Below are 23,310 nucleotides of genomic sequence, written 5' to 3' on the forward strand. Positions count from 1 at the left end.
AACCAACTTCTATTTCTCTGTCAGGATCAATATAGACATCTTGGTAGAACTGAGGCTTGCCTCGCATGCACAAGGCAATGGATTTAATCCCCAGCACCACACACACACACACACACACACACACACACACCCCATACAATACAGATAAATAAATATCACATCCCTCAGGAAACCTCCTCCAGCCCCCCAAGTCTGGGTTAGGAGCCCTGCTATGGTCTTTTTTCCATCCCTGATTATAATTGTACCTGTTGCCCCTGAGGGTGGCAGTTGCCTCAATTCACTAGCACATTCTAGTGCTGCTCACATGGCCTGGCATTTGGAAGGTGCTCCATAAACCTTCGCTGGAAGTGATACTTCCTGACATTTGCCATTGGAGCCCTTCCTAGTGGTTCTCAAAGGAGAGGCAGGTGGGCACATGTTATTTTCCTCACAAGGGCTGCCTGTGTCTACATTCTTGAAGAAGCCCCAGTCATGTCCTTTGACCCAAGCTTCAGGGGCCTCCTTGTCCTTTGACCCAGCTTCAGGTTCTGAGGCTTGGTGGCATGATTTCCTTCAATCCCTCATGACATCAATCCTCAGTCACTTCTCACTGCTAAACCCAATTTACAAGCCTGAAAAGAAGACTCCAGACAACTTTGATGGTCTATGGAAGAGCTTGGATTGGGATGGGCGGCTGGAGTTTGACCTTGCAGTCCTCCTGACCTGAACGGGGATGATGTTCTAATAATGTGGAGGTCCATTCTGCTTCCCCTCATTGGGTTTCTGGGGCAGGTGTCATCATTTCTGTGGTGAGATGTATAGGGACATAACCAGTTGTGTTTTCAAATAAAATCACATGAGCACTCACACACATTCACACACACCACCACCACACACCAGCACTCCCACTCTTTGGTAGAGATGGGTTTCAAGGAAATGAGTCTCAAGTGGACATGATGGTGATGGGCAGCATTCCTTTGTTCCTGTTTCCTCCAGCATCCACCATGGTACAACGAGCCATAAGAAGGAACAGTGAGGGAGTAGAAGCAAAAGGAGAAGTTAGAGTCTCCTTTTGTTTAGAGTCTTCAGGTCAGAGGAACAGGGAGTAATGAAGTCAGCAAAGTAACAACTGGCTACATATCCCATTTTCTCCTCCATGTCATCTCAGTGTCTCCTTGTCCTTCCCTGTCCCCAGCCAGGCCACATGATGAATGAAGCCAGCCATTGTTGGCCTTCTGTTCCAGATTGAAATCTTTATTCATGTTCTTTGGAAACTACTTTCTCTGCAGCTGACTGACTTCCTGTTCCATTGACCTAAGGGATGGCCTGGACTTGGGGGAGAACAGACCCAAGTGTACAAAAGCTTTGGTGGTGTCCCAGCTCCCAGAACATGATCTCCTTCTGGTCAGAAGCTGAGTAGCATTCAAAACTGTTACTTGCACTTTATCTCCTGACCTTTCCTGGGCTTCCAGCAAACAGAAGTCCCCCTACCCTATTCCTTCTCATTGCCCTCTCCTCTCAAAGGCAGATGGAGAAGGGTGGGTAGTTGACTGAAAATTAAAATTTGGGCAAAGAAAGTACTAGATGCCATACTCACTTCTCTGATTCTCAAACACTTGAAAATTGGGCATACCTCTTCACTTTATTCTCCCCCTGACCACTATCTCTTCCCCAAAAGCCTGTCAATAAAGGAAAAAAGTCATCTTCCATTTGAGCCAATTTACTTATTTTTCCGAGGTAATACAGTTACATGGTTTGAAATTCAAAATGTACAGAAAGGTATACAGTGCTAAGTCCCCTCCCAAGCCTGCCCCCTCCCCAGAGGTAATCAGTGTTACCCATTTCTCTTAAATATGCGTACATAAGCAAATATGTATTTATATTCTCATCCTTTCAAAAACAAACAGGAAGTGTACACTATACATATTCCTGTGCCTTTCCTTTTTTACTTGAAGATTATTTATTATTAATACCTAAAGACACATGTTTTTTTAGCTGGATAGTATTGCACTATAAGATTGCATCAAGTGCCAGGTGGGATGACACATGCCTGCAATCCCAGCTGCTGGGAGGCTGAGGCAGAAGGATCACAAGTTCAAAGCCAGCCTCAACACAATGAGACCCTGTCTCAAAATAAAAAATAAAGGGCTGGGGATGTGGCTCAGTGGTTAAGCACCCCTGGTACCAAAAAAAAAAAAAAAAACCACCTGCAAGTATTGTTTTGACCAATTACCTAGGGAGGAATGTTTCTATTATTTCCAATCTCTTGATATTACTGTACCCATCCCATCCCAGTCCAAACCCCAGGAGGGACAAACAGATCCCTCCAGGTCAGGCTCCTCCCCATTAGAGTCCCCAGTTCATTTACATGTCTGCACATGATTAGACAGCCCTGGCCTGAGGGTGGGGTTCCCAGGGTTTCTTGCATCTTGGTCACACACAACCCTGAGACAAAATGACCATTTTTCATTACACAAAACCACCTGCAATGCTAGGTTGAGTTGCTGCTCACACTATGAACATTCTCATCAAGAGAGTACAGGGCCAGCAGATGAAATGGGCAGATAGAACTTTCCAGAAACACATCCTGCTCCAGATCAGAAGTGGGGGCAACTCCTACTCCTGATATGTGACAGACAGGGATTATCCTCTTCAATGATTTATCCCATTGCATCTTTGAGACTTCCATAATCTCAGGACCAGAAGAGACTGTAGTTGAGAAAAGAGGACTGGAAAACATGGGGGCTAGGATAGAGGGACAATCACTCAGGACTTGAGGGGAGATTCCAGAACACAAAAGCAGGCAGGCACTCAAGAAGGAGGCAGTGGGTAAGAGGGGGTAAGGATGAGAGAAGGAAGGGACTTGGATAGAGGGAATGTGGGCAAAGGGTCCCTTCTAGCTCATCTGTGGACATGCAGGACTGATGGGCACCCTGCCCTGGGATCTCTAGGGAATTATTTCCATTGCAGAGTCCTTGGAAATCATCTAAAAATATTTGGAAATAAAAGATTTTTTTTTTTAAAGAGAGAAGCATTTGAAGAAAAGCATAGCTATCACTCCAGCCCCCTGGCTGGGTCATTCCTCCTCTCCCTAAGATAGGAACTCAGCACAGCTGGGACCAACCAAGCCCAGTGTTCTTATGTCAGGCATCTCAGGATCAGAATGCTCCAGGAGGAGGAGGCAAAGGAGGACAGTGAAAGAGAGAGGACCTTGACAGAGACATCAGGGGTATAAGGAAGGAGAAGAGGGAAACAGGCTGCCCTGCCCAGTGTCCAGTTGCTGCCCCAGCCATCCTAACCTGACTCAGCCTCTGGTCAGTTGGCCATCCCAGGAACCAACTAGTTGTAAGAGAAGCCCCCATGGGAGAAGGCAGGGAGGTCAGGGGCACAGGCAGCAGCCTGGGACAGGCAAGCCAGGGGGTTGATCCCACAGTCCCCAGCATCCTGGTCCTCCCGGAAGTAGACCGAGTCAGCAGAGTAGAAGGAAGGGTCCTCATCAAAGAAGTTGTAGGGTCGGAGGAAGAAGCCCACTCCATTCCCCACAGTCACCGTGTTGGGAATATCCTCTGCATGTGGGATGTGCAGAAAACCAGCTGTCACCCAGGCCACCAAGTCCTATCAGCGGGAGAAGAAAGAGGATCATGAGGTCAGGCTTTTCTAGGGATATGCCCTGCCTCCCCCAGTGGCCCTTCAGGGAAGGCTTCAGCTCACCAACCCATGGTTCTTGAACCTTCAAATATTTTCCCTTCTGACCCCAAAGTCAAAGCATGAAGAGTCAATTTCATAGTGGACTGTACCTGGCCTGCACCCTCCATCTCTGACGCTTCCTATCCCTCTGCCCTCTGCCTACCAACCCGAAGGCTACTTCAGCTGCTCTCCCCACCCCCCCCAACTCTCTGAGGGTTCCCAAATTATAACTCAAGCCAGGAGGATTGGATGAGGGAAGATCAGGGCTTGAGAAGCAGAAGCAGGCTGCCATGGAGACTCTTTAATAGTCAAGGAAGGAAGGAATGGAACAAGCTCAAAGTGCAGAGCTGTGGTCTTCTCTATTAATTTCCAGCCCTGCTTGAGTCTTGAGGCTTGAAAAGGACTCAGTCCATGAATTCAAGTGCTGTAGGGTTTGGAGGACAGGCCCTGCTCCTCACCCAACTGATGCATATGACTTTCCAGCTCAGGAAGCTTCTCAAGAGAAAAGGATCAGGTCCACTAAAGTGCAGAAAGCAAGTGTCCGCTCCACCTGAGATCCCATGGTTTTCAGGGACTCTCCCAAGAGAAGGTGAGACTCATCCTTGTACCTCCATCCCTCTGATATCCCACCCCCCCAAGTCAGCTTACCTCTCCAGCAATGGTCTCATTGTTGATGAAATCATTGAAATCCACAGTGGGGGCCCAAGGGTCATTTTGATTAAAGATGCTGCTACTACTGGGCTCCTCCTCCTTCCGCTGGGTCACAGCCAGATGGTACCTAGAGGGGGACTGCTCAGGACTCCATTGTCACTAACCCCATTCTGCTGCCTGATCATGATAAAAGGAATCTGGGTGCTCAGACTTCAGCTTCTTCCTCCCATTCACATACCAACTCAGGACTGCGGAATTCCTGATGTCATCCTAGAGGGTTCCATCTTCCTGTTGGTCACCCTGCCATTTTACTGCATGGTCCCTCCCCCATCCAAAACAGGAATAAGTCTTCACTTCTCAGTTTTAGTCTTCCAAAGAGAAATGAGCCCCATTGGGCACACTGATAGCTAAGAAATGCTGAGATCTCATCTCATCGTGAGTACAGTCCCAACTGATACTAGTGTCCCTCTAATGCTTGCCTCCCACTCTCACCTCCTGCAGCCCTGACAACCCACCACTCACCTCTCCCAACTGAAGGCTCTCTCCATGGAGCTGTTCTGGGGCAGTGGCTCCCCCGCAAAACTAAGTATCTGGATGCGGTAGCCTCGTGGGTGACCCCACTTGTTGCTGTGGTTGCTGGCCAGGTACACGTATCGGGGAGTGGCCCCTCCCAGGGGGAAAGCAGCCTGCTCCTCTGTTTCCAGCAGCTTTCGGGTCACCTGCATTCTCTGTACCTGGCGTTCAGGGTGCCAGGGCACAGTTGTGGGGACAAAGGCCATGTCTTCAGCCCAGACCCAGTTCTCCAGTCCTGTGAGGGTGGAAGGCTGATCATGTAGTTGCCCTGGTCCCTCTGGAGTCCTCCCCCACCTGGCTTCAGAGGAAGGTCAAAGAGCATCCCAGGACAGAGTGTGGCCCCTGCTTCCCTTCCCTCTGAGACAACCCCAACCTGCCAGTCGAAGATGTTGGTCTCTAATTAAAATATTTTTTCAATATTTCATTCATTTTCCTTTCAGCATTCTTCTTATTATTATAAGTTGTAGATGGACACAATACCTTTATTTTATTTATTTATATATGGTGCTGAGGATTGAAGCCAGGGCTTCACACATCTAGGCAAATGCTTTACCACTGAGGCACCACTCCAGCCCCTTTCAACATTTTTTTTTTTTTTTTTTTTTGGTACTGGGGATTGAACTCAGGGGCACTCAACCACTGAGCCACATCCCCAGAGCTATTCCGTATTTTATTTAGAGACAGGGTCTCACTGAATTGCTTAGTGCCTTGAAGTTTCTGAGGCTGGTTTTGAACTTGAGATCCTTCTGTCTCAGCCTCCCAACTGCTGGGTTACAAGCGTGCCTGGTCCTTTCAACATTCTTTAGCAGACAGGACTGTGCTTGCCCCTGGGGACAGAGATGAATGAAACACCATCCTAACCCTACTGTTGTACCAGGGGACAAAGACAGGAAATCACTGCCTACACTATAATGGGAGAGGGGCACAGGTGAGGCAGAGTCAGGGTTACAGGAATATAGGTGCAGGCAGGGATATGGCCCCTCTGGGGCAAATTTTCTGCCTAGCCTGAAGGGATGTCACCTAAAGAAATGACATAGAGGGTCATTCTAGGCATGGACAAAGCCTAAGCCAAAATCAAGAAGACTAACTATAACCTGTTTGCTCAGGCACAGGGAGGATGTAGGTGTGGCTGTGGTCAAGCAGGGCAGGTTGGAGCTCCTCCAAGAGGGGATGACCCTCGTAGTTTGTTCTGTAGCTGATGTCCTGCAGGGGCTGGGTAGGTTGGGAGCTATGTAAATAGCAGGCTGGCACGGGTGGCCCTCTTGGCACAGAGTGGACCCTGGATCTGAGAGCATCAAGAGTGGAGGCAGCAGAGAGAGGGCTGACCTCTATAGGGGTCACCAGTGAGGGTTCTGAGATATTGCAGAGGCAGAGCAGGGGAAAAACCAGTGATAATGAACTAAAGGAGGGAAGTGAAAAAACAAAGACAGAAATTTCAAGACATCATGTAGCCTTGACTCTGACCAACTTCAGGAAATTCCTGGAATTCTCCACAGTATTCATTCTACCTCTCACATTGAAGTTAATTGTGGCCAGAATGAGTAATAGAAAATCAGGGAAGAGGAGGACACATCTCCCAGGAAATGTACAACCTAGGTTGTTCCACGATGATCTCCTTGTGCCAGGGACTCAGCAGAATGCAAACAGATCCTCTAACATACCAGCACTATGGTCCAGACACAGAGAAATGAGCCAGAAAACCAAGAGCTGCCTCCCTTAAGTGGGGCCCACATAAGTGCATAGGAGATAATAGGGAACAGACCCTGGCTCTATCCTGACTTAGCCATTTCTCAAGATTTTCTTTCTTTCTTTTTTTTTTTTTTCTTTTACTGCAATACTGGGGGATTAAACCCAGGGCACTTTATCACTAAGCTGTATTACCAGCCCTTTTATTTTTTATTTTCAATAAATTTCATTTTATTAAACTACTGAGGGTCTTGTTGGCCTTGAAATTGGGATACTTCTGTTTCAGCCTTTGTGGCATATGCCACAGAGCTCAGATGTTTATTTTTTGAGACAGGATCTCTCTAAGGTGCTCTGGCTGGCCTCAAACTTGCTATCTTTCTACTTCAGTCCCCCATGTCTCTTGGATCATAGGCATGCAGCATAGCACCCAGCTGATTCCCAAGATTTTCTAACGGGATCACATGGAGGAAAGCTGGCAGTTGTGTTCCCAGCCAGCAAGCTAAGATCCAAATAAAACTCAACAGCCAGCTTTCTCCCATACAGCCAGAAGGGAACCATGAAAATCAAAATTCTTTCTTTCCTGCATAACCTACAAAAAATCCCAAACAAATGAAACTCTTCAATCCTTCTTGCACAATCCTTGTCCCCATCAAGATGTCTTACCTGCCACATCCAGATCCACCTTGAAATGGGCACTGTGGGTGTGAACCGTGCCTAGCGTGTGTTCCCCAACTCGGTTCCCGTACTTTTGGGCAGCACCAAAGAGGAACGAAGAGCTGATGTAGCCCGTGGCATGAACTTTGACTTCTATGGCACCGTTGGGGTGGAAGATCATATCCCACACATAGTCATAGTTGAGCAAGGTAGAAACAGATCTGAATACCAGCACTGTCTCCGCAAGGCCCCCAAAATAGTAGGAGTTGAAATCTGAGTGGTGTCGCCGCAGGGGGAGGCCCTGATTCTGTTCAAACACACAAAAGGCATCATGTATTGTCTTGGGGGTATGGGACTCCAAAAGGAAGTGCCAGTCCACATATGTGGCCAGGTAGGGGCAGTCCACCCCTCGCGTCAAGGGTGTGGAGTACTTGCCAATGCCAAAGCTACCATCCATATAGCGGGTCAACATTGCAGCTGGGGAATTTCCACCATAGATGGCCACGGCCTCCTGGACGCTGACTTCATAGGCCACCCTCTCCCCTTGGAAACGGATGTCAAAGATCCTCGGGCCACTGAAAGCTCCAAGGCCAAAGGAGAAAGTCCACATTGAGGAGGCCACTTGATTTCCCTGGACACTGAAGCGGGGACTCTGGGGATGGAACTGCAGAGGGGGAGCCGGACCAGGGGGCACTGGGGACTTCAGGGACCAGGACCCACCTGTGCCATTGTCTGGGATTACCACCACATTCACCAGGCCAGCCTCAAATTGGTCCTCTAGCTGGGTCAGACTCTCATAGTAGCGGCCTTGATAGAATACCTTCTGGATGGTCCAGTGGGCAGGGTCCAGGGCCTTGTGATCCACCAGCAGCTCCAACCCCACAGGGTGCAAGAAAAACCCAGCCCCTGAGAGGTTGTAGTAGAGGCCAAACCAGGTGGCCCGGTCCCCTGATTGTAGACCACGGGGGGCCGTGGTCATTGTCACCAAATTTTTTCTCTGAATTTTGTAGAAGCAGCAGTGGTGAAGGAGTCCCTCAGCCTGGGGCAGTTCTCTGTTGAAGATCATCTGGTCTATGTCCAGGTATTCTCGGATCAGCACAGGGCGTCGGTGGTAGGGCAGGGGGCCCCCATGACGCTCCACAGTCACATCCCGCATGTAGGAGGGGTGAGGCAGTGGCCCCACCACCAGCTCACTTACATTGGGCTGGGATTGTCCACCAAAGAAGATGATGGCCAGCGCTTCTCGGGCAGGTGGCGGGCCCCCTCTGTCCAAGTGAGTCAAGGCTGCAGCCTTGGGGGGCAGCTGCAGCTCCACTGAGAAGACACAGTTGTCTGAGGGGCGAGCCTGGGCTGCATCCACCAGCCCTGGCCCCAGCTTCTGGGCCAGAAAACTCATCACAGCTGTCAACTCTTCTGGGCTCAGGTCTGCAAACAGCTGGCTCTGGGCAGGGTGTGTCCAGGGCTGGGCACTTGGAGATACAGAGGGGCAATGGGGAAGTTGGCTAGGTTCAGTCCCATCTCCACCCCTGCCAGCTAGTAGGACACAAACCAAGGCAAAGATGGTGATGATGGCCAGAGCGAGGAGCACCAGGGTGGTCTTCTGGTTCATTGTCCCTTGAGATGGGGCAGGATTCTACCAGTGTGAATCTGTATATTCTCAGGCAAGCATGAGAGGGGCTCTCTTGGCTGCAGGACCAGGGGCTCCGGGACTCTGGCTGCAGTTCCTGGTAGTCAGCTGCTTAGGCTGAAGGCTGCCGAAGAGGAGGAGGCAGGCAGGGTGGGGCGGGGGGAGGGGCACACCAGAGTTGGGGGGCGGTCTCAGCAGGCTGCAGCAATTTCCACAGACCTTACATGGCTTTGTTTTCCAGGCTCCAAATCAGACTCTGTTCTGTAGGTCAGGGTTGGAGTTGGGGAAAGCTGGGGCTGGCGGAAGGGGGAAAAAGAGAGCTTGTGCAGAAAAATCCACCACCAGCAAAGAGGTGGGTCTGCCCAGCAGTCCCTGGGCCTCTCAGCCCCGTTTCTTCTATAAGCCCCACCTTCTCTGGGCCAGAAGTTCTCTTTCCTGTAACTAGGAACTATTGTTCTCCTCCCAAGCAAACCCTTACCTCCAGCCTCCTCAGCTTCCCAAGCAGCATTCCTTGGCCAGGTCTACCCCCCCTTGCACTCTCTCCTCCATTGCTAATTTCATTGGCATGAGTCCTCAGTATTCCTAGAGGACTCTACACACTTAAAAAGCCAAACAGAACAAACTCAAGTGAAATTCTTATAAGACTTTTTATTATCAATTACACATAACAACCATTCCTTTTTAATACACATGCATAAAGGAATGCCTGGTATGATGCAAACATCAGCTAAATCTGAGTGGTGGGATTTGTGGTGTTTTTGCTTGAATATTTCAAAATTGTTTTTATAAATTTGTCATTTACAAAATGAGCAGAAAATAAAAAAAAAGTGACACATGGAGATTTTATAGCTTGGGAGGATGATATTCCCTAAGGAGTACAAAGGGTAAAGAGTCTGAGGAGCAATGTGATAAAAACACAGGGAACTGAAGGAGGAATGGAGAAGGCAAGTATCTCTCATCAGATGCTGCTCCCTACCCCTACCCCCTATGTTCCGCCCCCCCACTCTCAGATCTAGAAACCTTGATAAGAAAAAAGGGGAAGGTCTGGGACACAGGCTGCCAAGTTGGGGGTACAGGCCACAGGGTTGATACTGCAGAGCCCAGCATCCTGGCCCCTCTCAAAGTAGACACTGCCAGGGGAGAAGATGGAGGGGTCCTCATCAAAGAAGTTATGAGGTTGGAGCAAGAAGCCAACTCTGTTCCCCAAAGTCACCGTATTGGGGACATCCTCAGCATGGGGAATGTGCAGGAAGCTGGCTGTAACCCAAGCCACCAGATCCTGCAGGAAAAAGGAAGAGCTGGAGGACTTTGGAGGCAAAACCCAAAGAACCACCCCTCAGTCACAACTCCCTCAGGCTGTTTTATGCCTCTGCCCAGCAGCTGGAAAGTGGGCAGTGTCCCATGGCTAATCTCACCCTAGGAGGGATGACCCACGTTGGTCAACAGAGAACTCCTTGGCCCCCAAATCAGAAATGGAAACCATTCCCTCTAACCTATGGCTAGAGGCTGGGCAGGCAAGATGCAGGCATAGAGGAGCAGCCCTCCTGAACCTACAGCTACCAACCTCTCCTAAGAGGGTTTCGTTGTTGATGAAGTCAGCGAAGACAATTGAGGGTGTCCAGATGTCAGACTGGAAATAGATGCTGCTGCTCTGTGATTCCTTCTCCTTCCTCTGGGTCACCACAAGCTGGTATCTGACCAGGAATTGTCATAGGAAGGTGGTGTTGGAAAATATCAAGGCCCACAAGTCCTTTGGGTCACATTCTGAGAGTGCATTTCCCACCCCATTTCTACTTGGATCTGAGGGCAGGTCCAGGGATAAATGGTAAGCCATGGGTAGTGAGTTAGGGCCAGTCCTTCCCTACCACCCACTGCCCAGGGCCCTCCTCACCTCCCCCAGCTGAGGGCCCTCTCCATGCTGCTCTCCAGGGGCATGTGTATGCCAGGGGGGCTGTGGATCTGGATTCGGTATCCACGCTGGTGACCCCAGGCATTAGTCTGGTTGCTGGCCAGGTAAAGGTAGCGGGGAAGGGGGCTTCCCCAGGAAAATGCTGCCAAATCCTCCCTTCTCAGGACCTGCCGTGTCAGTTGTGGCCGCTGCAGCTGGTGCTCTGGGCTCCAGGGGACTGCAACAGGTTTAAACACCACGTCTTCTGCTACCACCCAGTTTTTCAGCCCTGTCAGGGTGAGGGAAGGGAAAGGAGTTCTACACCAAGTAAGGTGGTTTGGACAGGCCCATCTTCCCCACAATGCTAACTGTACTGGCCTGACATCAGAGAGTACCACCCTGTGCTAGCAGTGTTACCCCACCATCTTCTAACTTGCCCTGTCCAGTAGGATAACCACTATTCTCATGTGGCTTTTTAAATTGAAAATTCAGTTTCTTGGATGCAGTGGCCACATTTACATTGTTTGGTAGCCACATATGGCTAGCAGCTCTCGTATATAATATGACAGCACAGATACAAACATTTCCAGCATCGCAGAAAGTTCCATTAGCATTTGCCCACCAGTAGATCTTATACCAATATTTGCTTCTCTGATTCTTTCTGAATCTCTACCCTAGGCATAATCAAAGCGGTTTTATTGCTATTTTTCCAATAAATGGAAAAGCACATGCAACTGGGTAGTAACATTCTTTTAACTATGAAAGGAATCTGTCTTGGAGAAACTAGTTAGGAAAACTCAATCCCCTTCCACAGTCCTAGATCTCCAAGCTCTGTGACTGCTTTCTACCAGCAAGGTAGGGAAAGCTTCCAATCATTTTCAAAATCAGCAGATTTGTAACTCTTTCTTTTTCTTTGCAGTACTAGGGATGGAATTTAGGGGCGCTCTACCACACCAAGCTACATCCATGGCTCTTATTATTTTTTGAGTCTCACTCAGTTGCCCAGGCTAGCCTTGACTTGTGATCCTCCTGCCTCAGCCTCCCAAGTTACTTGGATTATAGACATGAGCCACCATGCCCAGCCAGATTTGTCTTTTGTTTGGGAGTGCCTTGGAATTCTATTGCACCCACTGCCTGCATTGCCCAATGCAGTATCTGATCACTCTCTCTTCAGGTTGAGATTGTTAGTTCCTTTAAATGTGACCTATGGAAGGTACCTGACAGTGAGGCACTTCACTGGGGCTAGCACCTCTGCCAGCTGCAGTTCTGTGCTGGCACCTAACTACCAACTTGTGGTCCCACAGCAGCAGCCTGGGCTGCACACACTGGCAACTCAACATTAACATTACCTGACTTGACTTCCCAAAATAAGGCTCTTTAATGCCAAAAACACTGAAGTGAAACTTCCAATTGGAAAAGTCATAGTCCAATTATGTCAGAGTAATCTAGCTAATATGATTATTTCAGATGTGTTTTGGTTTGAGTTTTTCCTCCCCCCACCCCTCCACAAACTCAAGCACAAGCCTGTATGCATGCAGGGTACAGATTCTGTACTTAGGAGGCTAATGTTTCACAAGAAATACTTAGTTATACTGCATTATTCTTGAGCAGACACTTCCTGCCCCATCCTCCTTAATTTCCCCAACTATAAAATGAGGGGCTGGTGGATATCTAATTTTCTTTCTGGGTCTAAGTCTGTGATTTGATAAGTTTGCTTTCTGTCCTTGAAAGATCTGTCAAGAGCAGCAAGTCTTTAAGAATTCCTTTCTACACTTGCAGCAAGCCTATCACATATCTGACTCATCTCTGGAAAGTTAGTTCATTGTGATAACAGGTATGGGGCAGCCCTCCCCACAAGGCCAGTTAGTACTGTGGAGAAACCCCTAGTATAAGACCCTGTCCTCCAAGCCCCAGGTTGCTTTCTGCCTATGCTCAACTCTGCCCTCCCCACCCCCACTTACTCTCAGGATTATTGAGCAAGTAGCAAAGTGCATAACTCCAGCCCCATCCAAACTGACAGGGCTAATTCATTCTCCCAAGGTGTCACCCAAGGCTAAGGCAGCCAGACAGACATTACATTTAAACTAGTTTCACAACTGCTGATGGTCCTGGAGGTTGGGGCTGGGTGGAAGAACCCTTTACACCTTTGGCCAGATACCCAGAAGCCCAGATGTGGACTAGCTGACTACACTCACAGTCCAGGTTCTCCCCTTCCATAATCACTGTGGAGTTGGTATAGATGCCTTGCTGTTCAGAGACCTCAGCTTAACCTAAGGGATTCCCTCCCCTCCCCTAACCCCACCCCTCAATTTTCACACCCTGAATACTCACCTGCCACATCCAGGTCCAGCTTGAAGTGGAAGGCATGCGTGTGCACCGCCCCCAGCACCCGTTCCCCTACACGATTACCAAAGAGGAGGCTCTCTGCTCCTCCACTCAGGAAAGCTGTGTTGACATAGCCTGTGGCATGGACCCGCCCTTCAAGCGCCCCATTTGGGTGCAACACAAAGTCCCAAATGTAGTCATAGTTACCCACAGATGACACAGACCTGACCACAAGGGCTGAGCTGGCCAAACCACCATAGAAATGACTCTCAATGTAATTGTGGTGCCTTCGAAGAGGTAGTCCCTGAACCTCCTCAAATACACACACTGCCCCTGGGAGTAGCTGGACTGTCCCTTTGCCTGCTAATATGTGGATGTCCACCATTGTGGCTTGATAGGGGCAGTCCACACCCCGTACTAAGCCTCGGCTGTTAAGGCCAAGTCCATAGCTGCTATCCAAATATCGGGTCATCATTGTCTTGGGTGAGTCAGCACCGTAGACAGACAGGCACTCCTGGACACTGACTTCATAGGCCACTCGCTCACCCTTGAACCGAACATCAAAAATCCTTATGCCACTGAACACCCCATGGCCAAAGCTCAATGTCCAGAGTGGGGATACCACCAAGTTCCCTTGTACACTGTACTGAGAACCCTGGTGTGAGAAATGAAGAGGGGGAAGAGAGCCCAGGGTGATTCGGGACCTGAGGGATGAAGACCCATTTGGTGTGGGTAGAGGCACTCTAACCACTTCTAGCCGGCCAGCTTTAAACTCCCATTCTAATTGGCCCAAGTCTGCATAGTAGTGCCCAAGGTAGAAGACCTGCTGGACAGTCCAGCGGGCAGGGTCCAGGGCACTGTGATCCAACAGTATTTCCAGCCCCACAGGGTGAAGGAAAATACCAAGACCTGAGACATTATGGTAGAGGGCAATCCAGGTAGCCCGGTCCCCTGAGCGCAAACCTCTAGGGGAGGAATGTAGAGGTGCCAAAGTGGAGCCATTGTAGTTCAGGACAGAAGCCAGGAAGACAGGTGCCTTGGGTAGTTCCACCTCTTTCAAATGCCTCCATGTCTGTACCAATTCAGATCTCAGCATGGGACGTCGGTGATAGGGCAGTGGACCACCATGACGCTCCACAGTCACATCCCGCATATAGGAGGGGTGAGGCAGTGGCCCCACCACCAGTTCACTCACATTGGGCTGGGGTTGTCCGCCAAAGAAGATGATGGCCAGTGCTTCTCGGGCAGGTGGCGGGCCCCCTCTGTCCAAGTGGGTCAAGGCTACAGCCTTGGGGGGCAGCTGCAGCTCCACTGAGAAGACACAGTTGTCTGAGGAGTGAGCCTGGGCTGCATCCACCAGCCCTGGCCCAAGCTTCTGGGCCAGAAAACTCATCACAGCTGTCAGCTCCTCTGGGCTCAGGTCTGCAAACAGCTGGCTCTGGGCAGGGTGTGTCCAGGGCTGGGCACTGGGATATACGGAGGGACAGCGAGGATGCTGGCTGGAACCACCTTGCCTGGTCAACAAGATGTAGGCCAGAGCGAAGATGGTAACAAGGGACAGCACCAGGAATACCAGAACCACCTTGAGCTTCATGGTAGATGCTGAAAACTAAAATCAGAATCCTACTAGCAGCTCCTTCCAGTTCCTGACATCAAGTCAGTGTTTATATTCAGTAGGATGGATACGAATGGAGAAAACTCCACCCTGTGGGTTGGACAGGAAATGTCTAACCTGATTTGCATAATTTTGTTCCAATTTTCTGCCCTGTGGTTTGGCTTTTTCCTTGTCCCTGAACTCCTACTAGTAGCAGTCAGTATCAACCACTGATTCCCATCACTTAGACCAGTTGAGAATGCATCTGGACAAATGATATGAAACTTCACCTTCCACCCAGAACAGGTCTGAGAAGAAAGCAAATCTCTGGTGCCTAATTCAGTTCTGTATATCACACATATAGGCAACTAAACCATTTTTTTTAAAATTTTCTGCCAGGTACTAGACTGCATTATACCTCAGTAGCTCCAGGATATACTGCCCCGTTCAGCAGTAAGCACTCAGTTCTGCCTGTGACCTAATGGCAATCCCCTGATTTAGCCTCAGGCTTCTTCTATCTAATCAGTGAGAAAGGAGGAGAGGTTCAGGGCCTGGCCTTTGTATTCAGATTCCAGCTTCCTAAGCTGTGTGATCTTAGGGGAGAGACTTAAATTCTGAGTCCTCTCGCCTAATACAGAAGGCATACAGAAGGCATACAGAAGGCATAAAACTACCCAATAGATTCTTGGAGATTAAATGTGATCATGCACATCAAGTGCTTACCAACCCAACACAGGGTAGGTAGTCAAAAAATTGCTAGCTATTGGTACTAATCTATGAAAGAGAACACAGTAGATGTACTTTCATTGTTTAAGACCTTAAAACTCTTTACAGAAACAATGGGATCATTGGAAACCATAAAGCTACTTGCAAGATGAGGAAACTTTATTTCAGAGGGAAATAAGAGTCCTAAGCAGCCCTCCAAGTAATTTTAAAACCAAGACCAGAATCTCCTCAACAATTTAAGACATTATTCAGAGAGGAGAATTAATATAAGGTAAAGAAAATGACTGAGAAGGATATTCCTTGACCACATCATTCCCCACATGGAACTATAGCAGCCTCTACTGGCAGCTCATGGGAAGGAAGGAACTGGGATCTTGTGCAGGTAGGGCAAAAGGCAGCTAAGGTTTGGGAAGAGCTAACTTTCACATAATTTCAAAATGAACACAAAAGAAGGACTCTCCCGTCCCTCTTGGTGGGCTTGTCTCAGTCTTTCCACTAACCTAGAAAAAGAGGCAGCTCAGTTGGCAAAAGGACACACAATAGCATGGCTGGAGGTGTCTGTGGAGGCAGGTGTCCGAATATGCATGCATGAACCAGTATGTCCCTTGCCACTAGAGCATGGCACCGGGGTCTCCAGCTTTAGAAAGAGGTCAAAGTACCTGTATTTTTAATAATTTCTTGACATGGTAAAAGAATTTTACATTACAATCCAAGGGTAGTAAGGTGAGGAGGCAGCAGAACAACTGAACAAAAAGGGAAACTGAGAAACACATGGTGGGAGGAGGGAAGGGTTTTAGTTGGAAAGGATGCGGGGGTACGGGTAGGTAAGGGCACTGCCCAACTAAAATGCAATTGGTTTGTTACTGAACACTATTCATGGGAAGACAACATCCCGGCTCCTTTTCTACAGAATACGGGGAGTAAAAATGATGCATCCCAGATGGATATGATTGGGGTTGGAAGACAGAGACAGGGAAGAATAAAATTCAGAAATAGACACTGAGAGTCACTGGCAGACTGACACAGATATCAACTCTCATTAGCAGGAAAATAAAAGCTGGGGGGAAACGAGGGTTAACAAAAAAAGCTGTAACAATAAATGATATCTCTGGAAGGTTCAAGAGAGGCAACTGAATCTTCTATGGTTTTGACTTGCCTGGCGTATTCTCACACGCACACATATATACATCATATGTATGTGCACACACACACACATATACACACAAATGACTGCTTTCCCCAGAAGCACAATACTATAAATAAGAGAAATATTTCCCAAAGGAGCAGCAGCGTCTAGACCTCACAGTTGCAGACACCCCACCCCAATGTACAACTGGCCTGGGAAAAGGCAATCAGGAGTCAAAGGACCAGCCATTTCATAACACCAGAAGGACCTAGTCAGAGAAGAACAGGCCTAACCCAGCCCTTTGATCTCTACTCTCAGTTCTCCTCCTACTCACCCTGGGCACCAAGCAGCAACAATATCAGGAGGGAGGATGGCTCCAGGACTTTTCCCTGGGTATATGACAACTAAGACAACTATCACCTCCTGAAAGGGGTGTGTGTGAAAGGGACTACAGAGGAAGAGGAAGGTATGCAAGGTATTGGAGTAAGAAGGTGTGTGTGCAAATCCATATGTGTGTGTACAACACGCATATACATGTGTATGTGAAACCCCCAGTTATAAAACATCTGAGGGTGTTAAGGATATTGAAGGCCTAAGATGTTGTTTGTCACGATTAGGTTCAAGGTGGGATGTGAATAAAAGGGAAACTCTAAGTTATCACCAGGGCAACTGTGGCAGGGAGAATTCAATATCCCACAGATGCAAGACACACCATCTAGCCTTATAACAGGAAAAGAGGAGATGGTTCCCCCCCCACACACACTTCAGTTCCTAAAAACCACCTAGCTTTCTCCCTATAGTTCCCTCAGTTTCTAACCAATCAATCAAAAGGAAGAGAACACAAAGTCTGACAAGCAGAGTGCGAAAGGGGAGAGAGAAAACACAAGTGTTCTTGTGCCAATATCCTGTAAGCACAAACCTGGGAGTTCTCCAGAAATTAGGACAAGCTGGGTGTAGGGTACTAGGGAAGGACAGAAGAGTTCCTGAGGCCTGAAAAAAGAGGTAAACACATCACGGAACTAGATGAGAGTTTCATTAGACTCTAACTAAAAACAGAGAGGTGTGATTACTATTTCCAGCCAGTTTCCCCATCACGATAGTCATGTAACAAACCAAGGCAATGTCGGTCTTGAGCCAGACTCACAGAGTCCCCTGGCCCTGGCCCTGGCCTCAGTACAGTGTCTCTGCATTGCTACTCCGGGGCCGTTTGATCTTCTCGATATTTTTCAGGATCATGTCATGTAGAGTGACCTGGGAGAAGAGGGATCAGGGAATCACAAATCTGTTCAACCCTTACCTCACCAAGAAAATGAAATACTGCCACAAATCCCCAAGCTATCATTCATGTCATCCCAGTCCCACTCACTGAAACTGCATTCAGATTGGCTGTACTACCTCTTAAATCACTCAAGTGGGTCTGACTGAACATTGCCCCAGAGCCTAAATGTACGATACCCCTTATTTTAACAACTTATTTTTGTACAGTAGATATTAAATCCCCTTTTAGAGATAAAGAAACTGAAGTCAAGCTTGAACAAGGCAGAAATCACATATCATAAATGGAATTTGGTCCTAAACCTAGGTCTTTCTGACTCTAAGACTCATATCTAACCATTACATTATATTTCATATACACACCCACCTAGATAGAAAGGAGATACCCAGGTAGACCCCCCTCAATGATTTCATGTTCCCAGCACCCCTTCATGAGCAGAATTTGTTCTATAGTTTTGTTTTTTGTTTTGAGATGGGGTCTTGCTGTTATTTAGGCTATCCTTCAACTCACCATTCTCCTGCCTCAAGAGTCCTGAGTGGCTCGGATTACATGCACATGCTACTGCATCTGGCTGTTTTATTTATTTTACCACCAACCCTCAGAAAGTTTTAAGAAAATTCTCAAAAGAAGTAGAAGTCAAGGCAACTTTAGGCAAGAACCAAAGTTACTCACATATTGATTCCTCAGCTCTGATATGATAAGCCGAAGACTGATGTATTCTTTCTCATCAATCTCTGTCACGGTGCGGCGATAGTCCTCCTATGAGGAGAGGCAGAGGAAAAAGGCTAGTCCCCAAGATCTGACTGTTCAGATAGCTCATTCCCAGTAATGTCACTCCTCCTTATCCTGCCACCTCCACCCTTTGGCCACAAACACTTACCACATGGGGATATTTAGCTATTTTAGAAACCAATTTGGCTCTTGTAATATAATATCTGGAAGGAGAAAGAAGAGGAAGAAGCTGCAGGAGATCCTGAATAGTGCCTACCACCTCACCACTGCGAGTTATTGGGCCAAGCATAAGCAGCCCTACCTAGAAATCTGGTCCAGATAAGATGCAGCTTCACTCTCAACAGTTCTTAATTCTGCAACTGTCTCCTCCTGGGGAAAAGCAAACAAAAATAAGTGAGTCAAAAGCTACTTCCATGTTACTATACAGCAATCCCAAAGAGAAAATAGATAAAACAGGGCAGATGACGTATCTCCCCAACCTTATAATATAAGCATCTTACCTGAATGGACACACCAAAGTTGTTCCCATCTTCTATCCTGGGAATCAGGAGCTGTACCCACATTTTGACCTGGAAATTGCAAGATCAAAACATACATATGACGACTTTGGCCTTTTCTGCTGAAGCCCTGAAGTCCATGATTCATGATGCTGGAGCTAGATGCTAGGGACACAGGACTCAGGATTACCTAGTCTGCCAACCCCTACACATGCCTCCAACCCTGCATCCATCAGTTTTCACAGTTCAAGTGGAACTATTTAAGGCCAGTCCACAGGTCACTAGCCCCAGCCTTACCGTGTTACATTTCTCAATCAGCAGCCGGATCTCAGGTTTCACTTTCTCAATTATGTCCACCAGCTGCTGGTTGCTTTTTAGCATCCCATTGGGCATCACAAACACCTTTGTTCCTGGCAGAGACAGGAAGGTCAAATGATTAGGGTGGGAGGAAAACCTCAGCATCCTCTACTTTTTTCTCTTCTTCCCTGCACTCGTGAGATGCTATGACCACTCCTTTTTATCTGTCACAGTCCTACCACAACACCACTATCAGAATAAGAGAGACGCATGCATCAATAGATGAACAGCTAAAGTATGCCAAAAGCTTTTCAGAATAAGGAAATTTTAAAAAGGAAAAAAAAGTGTATATATATATACATGTATATGTGTGTGTGTGTATATATATATGTATGTATATGTGTGTGTATATATATATACATATATATTTTGCAGCAATTATAATTAAATGAGAAAAAAAATAACCCAGAACTGGAATTTCCACAAAAAATCTGAGATGTGGAGTTTCAATTTCTAATTGTTCTCTCTTGGCAACCCACACTAAATCAAATACTCTGTTTTTTGGAAAACCAAGTTTAGAGCATTAAATAATGGCTACATTTGGAGGACTGGTGACTACTCTGAGAAATAAAATCAGATCTTGCTTCCTGGCTGAAGACTAGATCCATCCTATTTCTCAGGGCTGCTGTTGAGCTGGGGTATAGGCAGCTCTTACCTTGGAACGCCTCTTCACACTCATCCAACCTTCGCTTCTTGTAAGTGGGCTGAGGAACAAAAAGGCAGGAATTAGCCTGCCTTCAACACTCACATGCCCATCACAAGATACCCTTCAAGCAAGTTTACTCCCTTCCTCAATCCCACAGATTGTTTTTTAATCTCTGCACAAATTCCCAAGTACATATAAGGCTTTCAGAAAAGGTTCTTGCCACAAAGCAATCAAGGGAGAGGGAAGATGATAAAGTACAGGAAAAATAAAATAACCAAGGCATGGTGAAAATAATCAAAGAAATATGCACAAATCTGCTGGTTCTACAAATAAAGACAATATCCAATCAACAAACATGTAATTAGCACCTGCTATGTACCAAGAACAATACTAGGAGTTGAGAATACAAAGTGGAGACAGTTCCTGACTTCCAGATGTGCAAGGTCTATCAATCAGACAGTGATGCAAGCAAAAAACAATACAACTTCATTGGTATTATAACAGAATGTGGACATATGACTGATGAGGACTAGGTGCTAAAGATGCACAGCAAAGACAGGGCCTGTACTTATATAGTAAGAATTTCTCATCCCATAACAAGACTCAAGACATTGAAAAGAGGTATGAAAAGTTTTGTTTAGAGCCATGGAAAAAGTCAGGCAACCTGAGGTTAATCTTATTTGAAACTCACTCAAACACTCCCATTGTCTTCTATGTATATCTTCAAGTTACCAGGAAATAGAGGATCAAGAACCTACTGCTTAAGAACACAAAGATAAATAGTAAGACACTTACACCATCCAGTCCATCATGGCTATTCGTGAGAAGAATGGGATCAGGGACTGGGAGATTCATGTCCGAGTGGATCTGAGTTAGGTCATGGATGTTTAGGATTGGTTCCTAAAAGAGAGACACCAACCCCAAAAACCATATTAGTTTTTTCAAGCTGAACAAAGAAATACTTCATTTGAAGGTCAAGGAATAAAGTGCTATACAGTACAAAACAAAGCAGAATCAACACAATTTGTCACTTATCAGAAAGATCAGGACCCCAAAAATGGGGAATTTAAGAAAGAAAAAGGTCTCTCACCTTCAAAAAACTATCAAGTTCTAATAACTTCTTTGGGAAAAAATTTGCCACCAAGTCTTCTGCCTAGATGAGGGGAAATACAGCTGAATTAATAACTGTGGAAGGTCTCTCTCTACAGATCTCTCTCCTCTGGGAAATTACCAACTATTAATCAACATTCATTTTTCTATTTATTTCACTTACCTCACTTGTGATCCGCTCCCTGAAAGAATCAACCTAAAATTAACAAAGAGAGTTACTCAGTAAGAGCAATTCAGTACCTGGCAAAAGAGGTAAGGGCAGGATGGGAAATCCCAAACCCAGCCGTCTCCCTCACCTTGAAATTGTAATGAGAAGGTGAGAGGCCCCCAGACTGCAGATACTTTATTTTTTTGAGGATCCATTTCTCCATCTCAGGAGAGGGAAAGTCGGGGCTTGAGGGCACCCGTTTGTGTCCTCTCCTCTCCCCTTCCTCCCTCCCTCCTCCCTGTGTCTGAAGCTGTTTGAATTTGATTAAGCAGACAAAAGACAGGTAGATAGAGGGATGTGAGCTCACAAACGTGCCAACTCCCACCCAGGCCTGGCCTGTACACGACCCAGGCGGGCCTCCAAGGGCAGGGTCAGCAACAGCGTCTGGGGGCGGGGACGTTGCTGGGCTGAGGGACTTCCAGCTGTCACTGGCCTAAAGCACTGAGTCCAACTCGCGTCCGCGGAGGTCTCCTCCGGACTCTCCAATACCATACGCAGTACAGAAAGCCACCCAATATTATCTTTTCCCCCATGCCGTCTCCGGGAGTGGGGGGCTGGGCTGAACAGAGCGGAAGCTCAGAGCTGATGTCCCCAGGGAGACAAAGACGCCATGGAGAATGGGGAGCTGTTCAGGCTGCTGGGGGTTCGAAGCTGGGGGTAAGAAGTGCCGGACCGGTGCGGCTACCTTGAGCTTCACTTCCTGATCCACTTTCAGCAACGAGGCCATGGCCGGGCCGGGCCGTGTCCGCTCCGCTGGAGACCGGAGGCGCTGTGGGCTCCGGGGAGGGGGCCAGAGGGACCTGAGGAATCTCGGCAGCCCTCGGGACCCCGCCGCCCTCTCTGGCTTTCTCACTACTCGCTCGTTCCCTCCCTCCGTGCCGGCCGTACGTCCGGCGGCCCGCCTGCTGCCTGCTGCCTGCTCGCTCCCTCGCTCGCCCTCCCGGCTTTCGCCGCTCACGCCGGAAGTTACGTCACAGCCAATCGCCGAGACTCCTGCGAGGATGTGCACGTGCTCCGCGCAGCCTCTCTGAGACTTAGCTCGGTGTGCTCATGGGGTAGCTCGTCTTACCCGGGCTCCTGTGCTGAGTAGTATTGAAATAAAAAGGAGGGTGGGAGGGGTGGAGGGGTTACTGAGTGCCCAGCCTCCAAGAGATTTAGGAATGTTTGACCCTTCATTGGCCCGGAACTAGCCTTCACCAAAGGGACCTTCTGAGCCGCTGCGGTCCGGGGAACTACGCTGTCGCGCCCCAGTGACGTCGACCCGAGGAAGCCGGCCGCCTAGGTTCTGAGTTCAGGGGTCTACTCAGCTACCTTCTCCCTTGGGCCAAGGCTTAAGTATTTAGGCTAGAGTTAAGTTCCGTTTTTTTCAGGTTTCCTGGTATAATTCTGCGCCAGTTATTGCTACAGACTTCCAAACCTCAAAGATCAACAACCTGATAGGTGAATTGATGCCCAGAGCAGGGTAGGGTTTGTCCAAGGCAACACAGCGTTTCCAGTATACTCTGGACCACGACCTAGATCTCCTGGCTTCTAGGACAAAGCGCTATCCATTTTCCTAGTAGAAGACTACCTCTTCGTTCACCAGTCATTCAGTATATAGCTTAAGATTGGTTATTTCACTCAATAAAATGGGCCCAAATTCTGCGCTAGGCTCTGGAATAGCCCTGTCCCAGAGCCAAGAAATATGTGAGTTCCATATGTAGGTTAAACTCTCTTAGTAGCCACATTTCCTTTCAAAAATGAAGGTGAAATTAATTTTTGCTATGTTTAGTCCAGTTTATACAAGTAAGTCAGCCTTCTGTGTCTGTGGGTTTCAAACCACAGGGTTCAACCAACTGGATGGAAAACATTCAGAAAAAAAAGTTGCATATATAGAGAGACATCATTTTTCTTGTTGTTGTTCCCTAAGTAATACATTTAAACAATTATTTACATAATATTTACATTGTATTAAGTATTATAAGTAAT

General features: G+C 47.7%; 3 protein-coding genes across 4 annotated transcripts; all 3 read right to left on the reverse strand.

The window, feature by feature from the left end:
- Positions 1 to 1,683: 1,683 nt before the first annotated feature.
- On the reverse strand, positions 1,684 to 9,258 carry Aoc3 (amine oxidase copper containing 3). Its single transcript, XM_076870028.2, has 4 exons — positions 7,240 to 9,258; positions 4,840 to 5,125; positions 4,315 to 4,444; positions 1,684 to 3,594 (listed from the first exon to the last, which is right to left on the reverse strand). The coding sequence occupies exons 1-4, from the start codon at positions 8,837 to 8,839 to the stop codon at positions 3,319 to 3,321; spliced, it is 2,292 nt and encodes a 763-aa protein (XP_076726143.2). The 5' UTR covers positions 8,840 to 9,258; the 3' UTR covers positions 1,684 to 3,318.
- Positions 9,259 to 9,485: 227 nt separating this feature from the next.
- Positions 9,486 to 15,438, reverse strand: Aoc2 (amine oxidase copper containing 2). 2 transcript variants are annotated; one of them, XM_076870030.2, is made up of 4 exons: positions 14,034 to 15,438; positions 10,749 to 11,034; positions 10,422 to 10,551; positions 9,486 to 10,136 (listed from the first exon to the last, which is right to left on the reverse strand). In XM_076870030.2, the coding sequence occupies exons 1-4, from the start codon at positions 14,662 to 14,664 to the stop codon at positions 9,870 to 9,872; spliced, it is 1,314 nt and encodes a 437-aa protein (XP_076726145.1). In that variant the 5' UTR covers positions 14,665 to 15,438; the 3' UTR covers positions 9,486 to 9,869. The 2 variants fall into 2 exon arrangements, with proteins under 2 accessions (XP_076726145.1, XP_076726144.1); XM_076870029.2 differs by having other exon boundaries at positions 13,077 to 15,438.
- A 602-nt stretch (positions 15,439 to 16,040) lies between these two features.
- Psme3 (proteasome activator subunit 3) lies at positions 16,041 to 22,308 on the reverse strand. The gene is made up of 11 exons (XM_076870031.2): positions 22,028 to 22,308; positions 21,298 to 21,330; positions 21,115 to 21,177; positions 20,820 to 20,924; positions 20,034 to 20,082; positions 19,319 to 19,431; positions 19,025 to 19,093; positions 18,826 to 18,893; positions 18,673 to 18,727; positions 18,465 to 18,551; positions 16,041 to 17,767 (listed from the first exon to the last, which is right to left on the reverse strand). The coding sequence occupies exons 1-11, from the start codon at positions 22,067 to 22,069 to the stop codon at positions 17,687 to 17,689; spliced, it is 765 nt and encodes a 254-aa protein (XP_076726146.1). The 5' UTR covers positions 22,070 to 22,308; the 3' UTR covers positions 16,041 to 17,686.
- Between the last annotated feature and the right edge of the window lie 1,002 nt (positions 22,309 to 23,310).

Source organism: Callospermophilus lateralis, chromosome 11 (genome assembly GCF_048772815.1).
Source record: "Callospermophilus lateralis isolate mCalLat2 chromosome 11, mCalLat2.hap1, whole genome shotgun sequence".
In the NCBI taxonomy this organism is placed as follows: domain Eukaryota; kingdom Metazoa; phylum Chordata; class Mammalia; order Rodentia; family Sciuridae; genus Callospermophilus; species Callospermophilus lateralis.